Below are 16,189 nucleotides of genomic sequence, written 5' to 3'. Positions count from 1 at the left end.
CTCTCTCCCCTCCCAGAATAATTCCAAACCAGGCATTCAGCTGGATGGCAACTCCAGATTCACAGCATCAGCAGCCAGCTGTAGGACTCAGGAGCAGCAGATTTTATCCCCCATTTCCCCAAGTCTTAAGGCAAAAATAAACCCTCATTAACCCCAAAGCACCTCACCCAACCAGCAGTGCTCTGCTTCCTCCTCCTCCCAGAGATAAAACCCCAACATTCTGCCTAAAACCTCAAATCCTGCTGGTTGGGAGGTGGAAGAATGGAACCATTCCCCCCCTTGCCAGTGCCCAGGTGGGGCTGGTGCCAGCTGTGCCCTGCTGGGCAGCTGTGCCAGGGCCCCTGGCTGGGGAAGCAGGGCTGTAACCATGGCAGCAGCAGCACAGCCTTGGATTTTGGCTGGATTTTGGTTGGATTTTGGCTCCCTGAAGTCGCTGCTGCTTCCCTGCCTCAGCCACCTGCAGCAGCTCAGGGCTGGGGCCATCCTCCCTGCACGCTGGGAAGTTGAAATCAGCCTGAATACAAATTAAATTTCCCTGAATTCACATCTCCCCTCGAGGCCCAACAAGAGATCCATCAGCACTGGGATGTGCTTCCAGTGGGAATACAGATTATTCCAGCCTGGAGATGGAATAATCTCCAGACTGGAATAAGAAAAACAAGATGTTCACTCCAGTGAGAATCCTTCCACTAAATTCCCACCCCTGTACTTACCCAAGAGCTCTGCCTAGGAATGCAGCCCATGGAATTTCCTCCTTGAGTCACATTAATATGGAATATTCTTTTAAATCGGAATTTTTCTGAAAGTTCCTCTCCCCCAGCACTCAGCACATCACGGGGTAAAAGGGAATTAAATCTCAGTTCTGCACTGCACTTTGTTTTTTATCCCTCACGCAAAGCTCTGCCCTCAAGCCTCATTAATACCCATCAGAGGGGTTTATGAGACACTGACAAAGCTGCTCCTGGGAGATGCAGAGCTGGAAATCCTCATCAAGGCTGTTTATAAGCCTGGTCAATAGCAGATCAATCCAGCATCTGATCAGGCTGCTTAAGAGGGTCCCTCTCTAGCACCACACCAAGAGCATGAAACGGAGAAAAACCCACCCAGAGTGAGCCCTGGGCTCCTCCTGCCCCTGTCTGAGCTCAAACCAGCTCTCTCCAGAGAGGAAATGCTCAGGGCTCAATTAAAAATCACTTCTCTAGCTCCATAACCCTGGGCAGGGTGGTCAATCCTGCCTTAATTGGAGCAGCTTCCCCACCCACTTCTCCCAACAGCCACATTCCCCTTCAATCCAATTCTGGATTTTTCTAAGTCAAGGCCTAACGATCCATCCTGCCAAGTCAGTGCCATTTGCACTGAAAATTCAGATTTTTAACGAGCAACACCATTCTGGGAAGAAGAAGGTGAAGGATGACCAAAGGAATGACAAATGAACCAGGGTAAGATCCACAATTTTCATCTGCTACTCTGAAATGCTTTGAAACTGGAAACAAATTCAATGGTTTAACATAAATCTGATGTAGGAAAAAGACACCCAGCCTGGCATGAAATCCAACAGCAAAAAGCATCTTGTAAAAAACACTGGCTCAATGAAAAGCTTCAGCAGGCTGAAATTGTAAGATGATAAAAAATGAAAGAGCAAAACATTCTTTCAGTTTGCACTAGTTTGGAAATTTTGTGTTTACAAGCTATCAAGTTCTTTCTCAGAAAACTCCTTTTCAGATGCAGAAGAAATCAAATTTGACACAATTTACCCACAGACTACACTGGAATCAACAGAGAAATCCCAAAATATCTCCACAGAATCGAGAGCACACATTTCTAAACCCCAACATTCTTCCTCTGCTTGCCCAAAATCAGTGAGAGAAGAGTTTTTGTTAGACAAGAGCATCACTTTGCACCCTGTTGTGAGGACAATCCTGAGTAGATCTCATTGAAAACGACAAAATCGTGGAATGGGCTGGATTGGGAAGGATCCTAAAGCTCATCCAGGGGATGGGCAGGGACCCTTTCACTATCCCAGGCTGTCCAAGCCTCTCCTTGGACACTTCCAGGAATGAGGCAGCCACAGCTGTACCAGGGTCTCACCACCCCCACAGGGGAGAACTTCCCAAAAGAGAACAAAAAACCCTCTTAAATGCCAAGGAATCAGGTCCTTACAGTGAAGTAGAACTGCTCAGTCTCCTGCTGGTTTGCCCTCCTCTTGGCAATGCTGGGCTTGCTCATGAACGTCTCCGACACCGTGGATTTCACCGACTCCATGGAGTTGCTGTACTGGAAGCAGTCAGAGACATCAAAGTCCTCGATGGTGACAATGTCCTGGATCGTCTGCAGCGTGGCCTCCATGGTCTTCTTCACCTGCCCAGCGAGGAGGAGAGAAGCCAAAACCTCAAGGTTTGATGTGGTGAGTAAACAGCAGAGTGGGGAGGCCCCTGGAGCACTCTGCTAACAAACAGACATTACTGGTTTCACACCCTGGGTGCTCTAATTAATTCTGGCTCATTAGCAGCACAGAGCTGGCAGCACCCTGAACCTGCCAGGACTCCGTGCCAGGATCTCAGGAGGAGATGGGAAGAAATTGAACCTCAAAGCAAAGAAAGCTGGAACCAAGATTCCCTAATTGTCTTTGCAACTGCATCTACTGGGCATCAAATGTTAATTACAAACAGGGCTCTGCTGCACTCTGCATTTCTACTGAAGGCCAGAATCAACCTTCTAGACATAAAAGGGGTTGCAAATTTTGCCCCAAGGCTCCTGAACACAGAGGTGCAGAGATCAGATCCCCACTCCTGCCTTCTTCTCATCCTGGACAGCCAATTAAACAAAAATCACTTTAACTCAGGTTATGCAAACTCACTTCAAAACATTAAATTCCTCCTTTTCCCTTTGCTATCCAAATTCAACCTTGGCAACACAGCCAGTCTTATCAAGGTAGGGATGGGGAGAGAGAGATGGGGGTATTTTAAAAGATTCTCTCCACACACCCAACTTTCCTGTGAGATCACACTGCAATTAATGCACAAAATGCCCTGGCCTTCAGTTTTACCACAAATATTAACACAAGAGGATCACAACAACCAGATTTTTCCATAATCAGTGCCCAACAACCACTGGCAGTGGGGTTGCTGAGTTTTGGTTTTTAACTGACCTCTTCATTTTCAATCTTCAGCGTGGACAGGCGGGACTGCAGCTGCTGGCACCTCTGCACCAGCTCACTCTGGACTGGCTGCTGGGCACAGAGCTGAGACTCCTGCAGCAGAAACAGCACAGCAGAGCATTGCAATCCCTCCTTTATTTACCAGACACAAACATTCTCTGAAGTGCTGAGATTTAAAACCAAACCCAGTTTTAAAATCCAGGTTGAAAGGCGGATTTCAGCCAGAGGAGAAGGTCCTGCCCAAGTGCAGCTCCCTCCCTGAGAGGAATAACAGCAGGCAGATCATCAACTGTCACCAACATGTTCCATGAAAAATCCTTTCCTTAGGATTTTTCCTCCTGAGAAGCTGAGAGGCCTCAGGAACAAACTGCAAACAATTCTTATGTGCTGCTGTGGGATGCAGCAGGTGGGTCTGGGATTGGTCTCACCTGGTTGTTTCTGATCAATGGCCAATCCCAGCCCAGCTGTCCAGACTGCCTGGGTCACAGACAAACCTTTGTCATTCATTCCTTTTCTATTCTTAGCCAGCCTTCTGCTGAAATCCTTTCTTCTGTTCTTTTAGTACAGTTTTAATATAATAAATATCATAAAATAATAAATCAGCCTTCTGAACATGGAGTCAGATCCTGGTCTCTTCCCTCATCCTGGGACCCCTGGGAACACCACCACAATCAACAAAGAAGAGCTCAGCATCAAAGAAGAGCTAGAAAACATCAGCTGCCTTCAGTGGTGTCACCTCACAGTGCCTTGGAGTCTGGGGCTGCTTTATCCCACCTGTTTGGGTAAATCACATCAAAAATCAAGAATTTGGTTCAGTGCTTCAGCCTGGCATCCTGGGGTGGGGGCACAAGGGGCTGGGATGGCTCAGCTGAGCCACCTGCACAGCACAACAACAGGCTCAGGTCACTCCTGGATGGATCCAGGGCAGCTGAAATCCAAGGGCTCAGGCTGGGGACCTGTCACAGGCACAGAACAACCAAAGGAGGATCCCTGAGCTGCTCAGGAATACTCTCACTCCACAGCACCAAGCAGCTTCTCCCTTTGGTTTTGTTCTGGGTTTTGTGTGCCTTTTCTCCATAAAACACTGACCTCACTGCCTGAGGCTGTCTCATCAGAGACAGGACTGAAATGGGGAGTTTTACCCCACCCATGCACACACAGGATCACCTATTCTGATTTAATCTGCTGCACCATTGCAACAAGAGCATCAGCTGCATTTCTGAACACTCCTCCAGCCTTGAGAGGCAGCAAGATGAATGATTCAGTGAATGGCAGCTGCTCCTGAATGACACTCTGCAGGTAATTCCTTTTCTTCCCACGATCTTACAGCATCAGAAGCACAAAAAAAAAAATCCAGGGAAGGTCATTTGCAGTCTGAAGGTTTCACTTAAAATGGAAGAGACAAAGAAGAGCCTGGAGCAGGGGCTGCAATTCCCAGCCCAAAGGAAGAGGCTGCCTGCAAGAGCCCATCCTGCACTCTGTGCCCAGGGGACAATCTGGAAATGACCTAAATTGTCACACTGTGCATGTGCTCCCATCCAGAAGCAGTTTCAGCTGGGGGGGACTTCCAGCAGCTCCCAGCTGAGCAACCACATCTGGATAAACCCATCCAAGAGAGGGGTTTGCCCTGCCAAAAATGAGGAGTCCTCTGAGAGCCCTGGCTCGCAAGGAGGATGCAAAAAGCAGCATTTGTGCTCTCAGGTTGCACACTCAGATGCTCCAAAAAAACCCAACATTTAGGTTTCTAATACTGACCTTTTCAATCTCAAAATTCAGAGGCTGTCCAGGGATGAACCTGTGGGCTGAAGCAAACCCAGCAAACCTGGTAGGTCTCCTACTCACATTTAGGAAATCTAATAGATCCCCTACTTGTACTTAATAGTAAACCTAATTAAGCATTTTCACCTCCAGAGAAGGGCCAAGGATCAGCATCAGGATCAGCTCAGATTTACCAGCAGCACTTGCTCCTTTTCCCAGAATCTTTGGGGCTGCAAGGGACCTCTGGAGATCAGCCAGCTTTGACAGCCAAAAAAGTAAAATTCAGACATCTCTGCCATGAGCTTCTGCTGAATCTTTACCTCATCTCCCACCTCTGAGGCTCCCAAAAAAGCCAAACAGGCCTGGAGGGGGCCAATTAACCAAAAACGAGGGTGATGAAGAGGCAGAGCTGCACAGGGACCCACACTGACCATGTCCCCCATGTGGGGCTGGAACTCAAACTTCATGGGGGGGCAGAAGACGTTGTTGTACATCTCCATCAGCCTCTGCTTGTCACTGTTGGCATCCAGGTTCTCCACAGCGTTCTCAATGGCATCCAGCCCCTCGTGCTTGGACTGCTCCAGGTTCAGCTCGGCCGACAGGAACGTCCTCAGGGCTCTGTTGAGGCTGGCATGGTAGCCCAGGTCACAGCACTGCTGGAAAAACACACACAATTCCAGGTGAATGCACACAGCTCCAGGGGAATGGAGCTCCAAAACGGGAATCTGAACGCTCCCAAAGGGCAGGAGTTGTGTAAATGGGGGGTGAGTCGTGGGGTTTTTGTCACCACAGAGAGATGCCACATCTCTCACTGTCTGCACAGAGCACCTCAGCCTGTAAGCCCATGCAAATTTTATCACCAGGTTGTAATTATATAGCTTAAGTTATAAACTGTGATAGAAGCTGAAAGTATTGTAACATTTGTGGGGTTTTCTTGGAGATTTAGAGATTCATTTTTCATGGAGTACCAGAGACTCATTTCATCCAACAATGCAGTGGTGAAGTTCACCAGCAGGGCAGTGGAGTTCCCTGAATTCTACCCTGACTTTTAGGGGTCTTGTTCCTATGAAAACACCCCCAAACCCTTAAATATCATCACTCAAAGGAAGAGGAGAGCAAGGCACTGAAGTGCTACTGGAGAGACAAGGCACAGGATTTGGATCATTTATAAAGGCCAATCTGCACCCAAATAATTCCACAATTCCAGCAAACTGCTTCCTTCCAGGCACTTCAGGCAGGAGGAGCATGACCTGGACATGAACACAGAGTCATCCTAAGCCAGCAGCCAGCACTTGGGATGATTTCATTGCTGGGGTGAAACAGAAGAGCAAAAAAACTTTGAAGCAAGAAGTGGTTATGGTCAAGAATTTCCTGGCTGTGGCTGACACTGGGATGATGTCACTGGGACACAATCAAGCAGCTTCATTTCCACCAGGCTGCAGAGCCAAGTTTTCATGTTTCAGAAAGGGGGAAAAAAAAGGAGCTTTTCATTAGCATGAGATCAGAACCAGCCTGGATTTTTCAGGGAGCCCACCTTGCTGGAATGACAAGCAAGATTACAGCCACTAGGAGAATATCCAAAATGGAAAGAAAGAGACCATCTGCCTGATTGCTGTGCTGCTCTGTAAGCAGAATTCACATGAAAACTCCTCCTCTCACATCATTTGGGTCTCATCACTGTCATTGTTTGCAAACACAGAGGGGAAAAAAGAGGGAAAAAAGGAGGAGGGGTTGGGGGAGAGGGAGGAGGAGCTGCTGGACCAGTCCCTGCTCTCACAGAATTCCTGCCACCGGGTGCTGCAAGCCTGGCTCTGGTGCCAAACAAGCTGTGGCAGGTGGGAAGCCTTGGAAAAAGAGCTGCAGTTGCTGGTTGGGCTGCAGGCAGAGAATTAAAGGACTTTACATTCAATCAGAAAAAAACAAAAAAAAAACCAACCCAAAAGCAAAAGAAAAAGCAAAACAAAAGAGGCTTGATTGAGAATGTGCACGTGTGGAGGCAGCCTTGGATCAAGAGGCACTCACAGCTACTGCTCGCTCTGCAGGGCTGGGCCTGCAGCCCTGGGGAAAGATGGGGCTGGGACAGGGATCGGGACCAGGACCAGGATCACGATCAGGACCAGGACCAGGATCAGGACAGGATCAGGATCAGGACCAGGACCAGGACCAGGACCAGGATCAGGATCAGGGTCAGGATCAGGACCAGGATCAGGACAGGATCAGGATCAGGATCAGGACAGGATCAGGATCAGGACCAGGACCAGGATCAGGACCAGGATCAGGATCAGGACCAGGACCAGGATCAGGATCAGGATCAGGACCAGGACCAGGACCAGGATCACGATCAGGACCAGGACCAGGATCAGGACAGGATCAGGATCAGGACCAGGACCAGGACCAGGACCAGGACCAGGATCAGGATCAGGACCAGGATCAGGATCAGGGTCAGGATCAGGACCAGGATCAGGACAGGATCAGGATCGGGACCAGGACCAGGACCAGGACCAGGACCAGGATCAGGATCAGGACCAGGATCAGGATCAGGATCAGGATCAGGACCAGGATCAGGATCAGGGTCAGGACCAGGATCAGGATCAGGATCAGGATCAGGATCAGGACCAGGACCAGGATCAGAATCAGGACCAGGATCAGGATCAGGACCAGGATCAGGACCAGGATCAGGATCAGGATCAGGATCAGGATCAGGACCAGGATCACGATCAGGACCAGGATCAGGATCAGGATCAGATCATCTCAGATTTAACAGCTGAACTGAATTTCCTTCAGTCCTTTTCACTGAATTTTTGGGGCTGCAATCTTTGGGGTGATCTGGAGATCACCCAGGCCAAGGCAGGGTCACCTGGAGGTGACACAGGGACACGTCCAGGTGGTTTGGGGTGGCTGCAGAGAGGGAAACTCCAGGACCTCCCTGGGCAGCAGTTCCAGGGCTCTGCACCCCATGGGCAGAAGCTCTCCCTCATGCTGAGGTGGAATTTCTCGTGCTGGAGTTTATTGCTCCTGAACAGAGCCTGGCACCATCCTGACATCCCTTGGGGAGATGGGCAGGGATGGACGGGAGATGAGCATGGATTGGTGGGAGATGGGCAGGGATTGGTGGGAGATGGGCATGGATGGATGGGAGATGGGCATGGATGGATGGGAGATGGGCAGGGATGGATGGGAGATGGGCAGGGATGGGTGGGAGATGGGCAGGGATGGGTGGGAGATGGGCAGGGATGGGTGGGAGATGGGCATGGATGGATGGGAGATGGGCATGGATGGATGGGAGATGGGCAGGGATGGATGGGAGATGGGCAGGGATTGGTGGGAGATGGGCAGGGATGGATGGGAGATGGGCAGGGATTGGTGGGAGATGGGCAGGGATGGATGGGAGATGGGCAGGGATTGGTGGGAGATGGGCAGGGATTGGTGGGAGATGGGCAGGGATGGATGGGAGATGGGCATGGATGGATGGGAGATGGGCAGGGATGGGTGGGAGATGGGCATGGATTGGTGGGAGATGGGCAGGGATGGATGGGAGATGGGCATGGATTGGTGGGAGATGGGCAGGGATTGGTGGGAGATGGGCAGGGATGGATGGGAGATGGGCATGGATGGATGGGAGATGGGCAGGGATGGGTGGGAGATGGGCATGGATTGGTGGGAGATGGGCAGGGATGGATGGGAGATGGGCATGGATTGGTGGGAGATGGGCATGGATGGATGGGAGATGGGCAGGGATGGATGGGAGATGGGCAGGGATGGGTGGGAGATGGGCATGGATGGATGGGAGATGGGCATGGATGGATGGGAGATGGGCAGGGATGGATGGGAGATGGGCATGGATGGATGGGAGATGGGCATGGATGGATGGGAGATGGGCAGGGATGGGTGGGAGATGGGCAGGGATGGGTGGGAGATGGGCATGGATGGGTGGGAGATGGGCATGGATTGGTGGGAGATGGGCATGGATTGGTGGGCAATTCTATGGATTGATGGGATATTGGCATGGATTGGTGGGAGATTGGTATGGACTGAGGGGGTATTTTATGGATTGATGGGAAATTGGTATGGACTGGTGGGAGATTGGTATGGATTGGTGGGATATTGACATGGATTGATGGGAGATTTTATGGATTGGTGGGATATTTTATGGATTGGTGGGGTATTGGCATGGATTGGTGGGAGATTGGTAAGGAGAGGATATTTTATGGATTGATGGGATATTGATATGGATTGATGGGATATTGATATGGATTGATGGGATATTTTATGGATTGATGGGATATTTTATGGATTGGTGGGAGATTGGTAAGGAGTGAGGGGATATTTTTTGGATTGATGGGACCCCCTCTCAGCCTTCCCCTCTCCAGCCCCTCCAGTCTCTCCTCATCAGGGAGATGCTGCAGACCCCAAATCACCTCTGGGGGCTCTGCTGGAGCCTCTCCAGCATCTCCCTGTCACCCCCCAGCTGCAGAGCCCAGAACTGGACACAATTCCAGCCGTGGGACAGGTGCTCGTGCACCCTCCCAGTGCGACCAGTTTGTCCTCCCAGTGTCCCCAGAGATGCACTGGGAGGGCTGGGAGCCCACAGGGGAGTTCAAGTGTCCCACCCCACCTGGCTCAGGCAGAACGTGCTGGCTCTGTGCTCCTGAAGCCACTGACACCAAACATTTCCCCCACTTAAAAGGGCTTTTTTTTTTAGTCCAGTGTTCCATGTTTATAAATGTGCACCAGTCCTGCCATCCCTTTTCTGGGTTATATAAATGTTTGATGGAATCATTCTCCAAGGAAATCAATTTTTTATAAGAATTTAATGATAACTCATTCAAATTGGCTTCCCAACATGACAGCTGATTAACCCTTTGCCAGTTAGCTTTCAAACAGGCCTCAAAAGTGGGAGATTTAAGGGGAAAAGCTCTTTGTTTTAAAATGCAACTCACATTTGGGAGGGCAAGGATGAGATCCTGGAGCAACACCTACTCCTGGAGGAGCAAAGCAGGCTCTGGGACTCACACACACATTTTTATCTTTTTTTTTTTTCCTTTTTCCAATCCTTTTATAAATATGAGTTAATGCAAACTTCCCCATTACTGTAATATTTCATTAGCATCAAAGAGCTGTCTCAGTCCCCAAAGTCAGGAAATTCAAAACTACTGGGCTATGGCAGAAACAATTTATTGCCCTTAACTCTCCACAAAGAATTAACTCCCTGTTATCCTTCCCTGCACGCTGCAGAGGGAACAATGTGCTGGACAAACATGACATTAAATATAAAGTTTAATGCTGTTTGGCTAACACAATCTCCTTGTAAGTAACTTTGAAGATTACTTTTATATTATATTTCAAAATTCAATATCACCAAATGATTAGATCGAGGGAAGGCATTACAGCCTGGCTTAAAATCCCATTTTTATTCAAGTCAGATGGCTCAGATAACCATCACTGGTTATAACTGTTAATTTTCAATCCTCCAGGATCAAAGGCATTAATAAATCTATTTTCCCTGTTGTAGAGATAACTGAACTCCATCCTGTGCTCCCAGGCAAGCCCCACATTTTTCCATGTCTGAACACAGAGCAGATAACACTTTTATTTGGGAGGTGATGGGAACTTGTGGAGTTAAACTGAAAGCTCCAAGGGCAGGGACTCACCCAGAGCCAGGAGGGAACAGACAAATCCCTGGAATTCAGAAATTTGGCTTCTGCCATGCCCCAGACACAGCTGGGACTGCCCAGGGAGAGCAGCTCTGCCTGCCAGGCTGGGCAGCCCAGATTTGTCCCAGCTCTGTGCTTCCAAATTACTCTGGGCTGTGAAACCCAAAGGGACTCTTTGCTACCTGGGACTAATTAAAATACCCCAAAACCAGGCAACTGAACCAGGCAGCATTTGGGGGAAGACTTGAGAGACAGGGCTTTAGATGAAAAAAATTAAAACAATTAAATCAGGCTGATGCTGGTGAAATGAATCCCAACCTTGTAGCTTTGATAGAAATATGTACAGAGAGCTCTAATTTGTTAAAAACCCAGGCTGAGCAAACATTAACCAAAACAGGGCTCCTCAAAAGGCAGCAGGAACAAACCAACCAGGCCTCTGCAGTGCAGCAATCCTGCAAACATCTGGAAATCAGAGCATTCTTCAAGCCCCCCCTCAGTGCCAGCCCTGACCTCCACAGGACAGCTTTACACCAACACCTGGCACCAGAGCACTCCAGGAGAGTTTGTCATCAGCTGAATAAATGCATCCCACAGACTGCTGCTTACTCTAATAGCTGAGTAATTAATAGAGATCTGAGTGCTCTTCACTGCCTGTGTCTAGAGACCCTTGTGCTCAGCACCCCCTGCTCCTCCTCCTCCTCAGCTCCCAGCAGGAATGGCCTGGGAGGGATCCACAGAGCCACTGCCCCCCTCTCAGCATGCCCAGCCTGAAGGGGTGGCAATAACCTCAGCTTTCCTGACTGGCTTTGCTGAGTTCCCAAAAATCAGAATTTGGGGTTTTTTTTTGATTTTTTGGGTTGTTTTTGCAGCAGAATTGCTGCTCCCTGAAGGCTGGGGAGACTGAACTACATCCTGGTGGGCAGGGAAAGGATCAGAGGGAAGGGCTGGAGCTGTGTCAGGGAGCTCTGGCAGGGAGATCAGGGAAAGGTTCTTCCCCCAGAGGGTGCTGGGCACTGCTCCAAACCTGCCAGAGCTCCAGGAGTGCCAGGACAGCACCCTCAGGCTCAGGGGGGATTTGGGGGAGCTGGACTGGAGGATCCCTGGGGGATCCAGCTCAGAATATTCCACAATTCAATGACTTTTCCAAAACAAGCACCTCTGAACTCCCCCTCTCTACCAAATTCCTTTGACTGTTTCTACAGTTAAAAACCTTTTTTTTTTCCCTCCAACATGCTGCTGAGTTAAAATCTTGTGGCTTTGCTTAAAAACAGCCCCATGAAAATGTCAGGCAGCAGTGTGACACTGCAGCTGGGTTTCACTTTCACTTTTCCCCCTCCCAGGGAGAGAAAAGTTCCCTGTCTGTGAACAGAGGTGGCCACCTGAGAAAAAAAAGCTCCTGGGACAGCTTCATGACCAGTTCTCAGACCACTGCCAGCCCCAAGCTGCCCAGGGCAGCTGTGCAGAGGTTTCCAGCTGTGCAGGGGTTTCCAGCTGTGCAGAGGGAGGCTGCTGGCCCCAGCAGCAGCACTTACATCAATGAGATCAGACAGGTCATGGATGTAGTACTTGAACACGGAGGCATTGGTGGCTTCCAGGGCCAGCAGATACTCATTCCTTGCCTTGATTGCCTTCAGTCTGTTCTCTGTGTACTTTGCTTGGCGCTGAAAGGCAAAAAAACCCAAAATACAGCACTAAAGACCCCAAAAATATAGCATTAAGCACCCAAATATAGCATTAAACCCCAAAATACAGCACTAAAGACCCCAAAAATATAGCATTAAACCCCAAAATACAGCATTAAAGACCCCAAAAATACAGCATTAAACCCCCAAATATAGCATTAAACCCCAAAATATAGCATTAAACCCCAAAATACAGCATTAAAGACCCCAAAATATAGCATTAAACCCCAAAATATAGCATTAAACTCCAAAATACAGCACTAAAGACCCCAAAAATATAGCATTAAAACCCCCAAAATACAGCATTAAAGACCCCAAAAATATAGCATTAAACACCCAAATATAGCATTAAAACCCCAAAATACAGCATTAAACACCCAAAATATAGCATTAAACCCCAAAATACAGCATTAAAGACCCCAAAATATAGTATTAAACCCCAAAATATAGCATTAAAACCCCCAAAATATAGCATTAAATACCCCAAAATATAGCAATAAAGACCCCAAAAATACAGCATTAAACCCCCCAAAATACAGCATTAAACCCCAAAATATAGCATTAAAACCCCCAAAATACAGCATTAAAGACCCCAAAAATACAGCATTAAAAACCCCAAAATATAGCAATAAAGACCCCAAAATATAGCATTAAAACCCCCAATATATAGCATTAAAGACCCCAAAAATATAGCATTAAAAACCCCAAAATATAGCAATAAAGACTCCAAAATACAGCATTAAAAACCCCAAAATATAGCATTAAAACCCCCAAAATATAGCATTAAAACCCCCAATATATAGCATTAAAGACCCCAAAAATATAGCATTAAAAATCCCAAAAAATAGCATTAAAAGAGGTGAGTAACACCAGAGGACACTGAACAAATCTGACTCTGCTCACACAGATTTTGCCCATTTGAATTCCAGGACTCCAATTCACATTTCCAGGCTTGGAGTCCTGGTAAAACTGGAATGAATGAATGAATGAATGAATGATTGCAGATGAATTATTTAGATGTGTTTTAGCCTTGCTGCACTGGATTGAAAGTCTTGAGGCTGTGGGATGGGGAGGATTAAAGGAGCCATGGAGGGACAAGGGGGTGTAGGAGGTTCTGGCACCACAGAGAAGCCCAGGAGGGTCTGAGGGTTGCTACAGGCACCCCCCCTGTTCCAAGGCCTGAACTTGGTCCTTCCAGAGCCTAAATCCATCCAAAAATAAAACTTCCCTTCCAAGGGCTGGAACCTTGGAGCTGAACTGCTGGAGTCCCCAGTGAGGCCACTGGCTGTGCCCTCAAAGCCACGGGGGCTTGCTGGGCTCCCTGGAGCACGGGGCTGGTGCTCTGGACAGCCAAAACCAGCACAGGAACCAGGAACTCCAGCAGGCAGCTGCTGCCTTCCCTCTCCTACCTCTGAGCTTTCAGCTTTTTGTGCACACCCCATTTCTGTGCACACCCCATTTCTGTGCACACCCCATTTCTGTGCTCATCCCATGTTTGTGCACATCCCATTTCTGTGCCGTGCACACCCCATTTCTGTGCACACCCCATTTCTGTGCACACCCCATTTCTGTGCACATCCCATGTTTGTGCACATCCCATGTTTGTGCACACCCCATTTCTGTGCACATCCCATGTTTGTGCACACCCCATTTCTGTGCACATCCCATGTTTGTGCACACCCCATTTCTGTGCACACCCCATTTCTGTGCACACCCCATTTCTGTGCACATCCCATGTTTGTGCACACCCCATTTCTGTGCACACCCCATTTCTGTGCACACCCCATTTCTGTGCACATCCCATGTTTGTGCACATCCCATGTTTGTGCATGTCCCATTTTTTGCATATCCAATTTCTGTGCCATGCACATCCCATGTTTGTGCCGATCTCATTTTTGTGCACACCCCATTTTCTGCACACCCCATTTTTTGCACACCCCATTTTTTGCACATCCCATTTTTGTGCTCATCCCATTTTTATGCACATCCCATGTTTGTGCCTTATCCCATTTTTGTGCAAAACCCATGTCTGAGCCATGCATATCTCATCTTCGTGCACATGCCCTTTTTGTGCACATCCCACTTTTCTGCACATCCCACCTTTGTGCCATGCACATCCCATCTTTGTGCACATCCCATTTTTGTGCCATGCACATCCCATTTTTGTGTCTATCCCATTTTTGTGCCTATCCCATTTTTATGCACATCCCCTTTTTGTGCACATCCCACTTTTCTGCACACACCACTTTTCTGCAATCCCATTTTTGTGCCATGCATATCCCATTTTTGTACTCATCCCATTTTTGTGCCTATCCCATTTTTATGCACACCCCATTTTTGTCCACATCCCATTTTTGTGCACACACCACTTTTGTGCACATCCCATTTTTGTGCCATGCATATCCTATGTTTGTGCACATCCCATTTTTATCCACACCCCATTTTTATCCACACCCCATTTTTATCCATACCCCATTTTTGTGCACATCCCATTTTTATCCACACCCCATTTTTATCCATATCCCATTTCTATCCACATCCCATTTTTATCCACACCCCATTTTAATCCACACCCCATTTTTATCCACATCCCATTTTTATCCACACCCCATTTTTATCCACACCCCATTTTTATCCACACCCCATTTTTGTGCACATCCCATTCCCTGGGATGCCACAAACTGCACCTGCCTGTCCTAAAGGAATCTGCTGCTGGTTTTGCCTTCCCTTGAGCTGGCTGAACACAAAACCTGCCCAGAGTGAGCTCTGCCCCGAGGAGGGACCCAGAGGCTCCTGTCCAGCTGCTGCTTTCCCACTCGAACCTGGTTTCAGCTTTTTGTGCTCATCCCATGTTTGAGCCATCCATACCTCATCTTTGTGCACATCCCATTTTTGTGTCATGCACATCCCATTTTTGTACTCATCCCATTTTTGTGCTCATCCCATTTTTGTGTCTATCCCATTTTTGTGCCTATCCCATTTTTATGCACATCCCCTTTTTGTGCACATCCCACTTTTCTGCACACACCACTTGTCTGCAATCCCATTTTTGTGCCATGCACATCCCATTTTTGTACTCATCCCATTTTTGTGCACATCCCATTTTTCTGCACACACCACTTTTCTGCAATCCCATTTTTGTGCCATGCATATCCAATTTTTATCCACATCCCATTTTTATCCACACCCCATTTTTATCCACAACCCAAACTGCACCTGCCTGTCCTAAAGGAACCTGCTGCTGGTTTTGCCTTCCCTTGAGCTGGCTGAACACAAAACCTGCCCAGAGAGTGAGCTCTGCCCCGAGGAGGGGCCCTGCCAGTACCTTCTCCTTCATCTTCTCGATTTTTTTGACGGAGCTCCTCCGCACGTGTTTCTCCTCAAACTTGACATTGGAGGTGGAGTCAGGGGAGCGTGGGGTCTGTTTGTCCTCCTGCTTCACTGACTTCCCAATCTGCTTCTCCTCCTGCTTCTCTGCCTCCTTCAGCTTGCTCTGGGCACTGATGCTGTCAGCGTTGTACATGTGGTAGGTTTTCATCACCTGCAGGCAACAAAACCCAACTCTGAGTGGGAATCCATAAAATCAGAGGTTTGGGAAAGCTGCAAAAGCCTCAGGGACAGCAGAACTGTGGTTGGAGCTGAGCAGCAGCCATGAGATTGGTCAGAGAAAAATTTAACAAAAAGAAGTAGAAAAGCAAGGACAAATAGAACAATGTGTGTGTATTAACACTTGGCTAGGATAACTCCCTAAGCTGCAGAAAAGTTTATTTAGAGAGATATTAGGGAGCCCTGAGCTAAATACTGGAGCTCTGTGCGTTGTGTTTCAGGCTCACAGGCAGGTGCTGTATTTGAAACAAGCCAGCATTGTCTAACCAAAGGTACCTGTGCTTATGGTGACTGGACAGAACTGCTGTCAGTATGGAATATGTACAGTACAG

At 48.3% G+C, this 16,189-nt stretch overlaps 1 protein-coding gene across 6 annotated transcripts in view; it reads right to left on the bottom strand.

The window, feature by feature from the left end:
• Nucleotides 1-16,189, bottom strand: part of SRGAP2 (SLIT-ROBO Rho GTPase activating protein 2) — a 127,363-nt gene that overhangs the window by 46,515 nt on the left and 64,659 nt on the right. For 5 of the 6 annotated variants that reach the window (XM_059868090.1, XM_059868089.1, XM_059868094.1 and 2 more), the window contains 5 exons: nt 15,577-15,792; nt 12,102-12,230; nt 5,347-5,571; nt 3,149-3,250; nt 2,161-2,358 (listed from right to left, as the gene is read on the bottom strand). In XM_059868090.1, the coding sequence (XP_059724073.1) occupies nt 2,161-2,358; nt 3,149-3,250; nt 5,347-5,571; nt 12,102-12,230; nt 15,577-15,792 (870 nt within the window). The remainder of the gene's footprint in view (nt 1-2,160; nt 2,359-3,148; nt 3,251-5,346; nt 5,572-12,101; nt 12,231-15,576; nt 15,793-16,189) is intronic. The other variant, XM_059868092.1, reaches the window with a different exon arrangement.

The sequence above is a fragment of the Haemorhous mexicanus genome, chromosome 25 (assembly GCF_027477595.1).
Source record: "Haemorhous mexicanus isolate bHaeMex1 chromosome 25, bHaeMex1.pri, whole genome shotgun sequence".
NCBI lineage: Eukaryota > Metazoa > Chordata > Aves > Passeriformes > Fringillidae > Haemorhous > Haemorhous mexicanus.
Note: the sequence above shows the minus strand (reverse complement) of the source record. Positions and strands in the feature narration are given on the sequence as shown.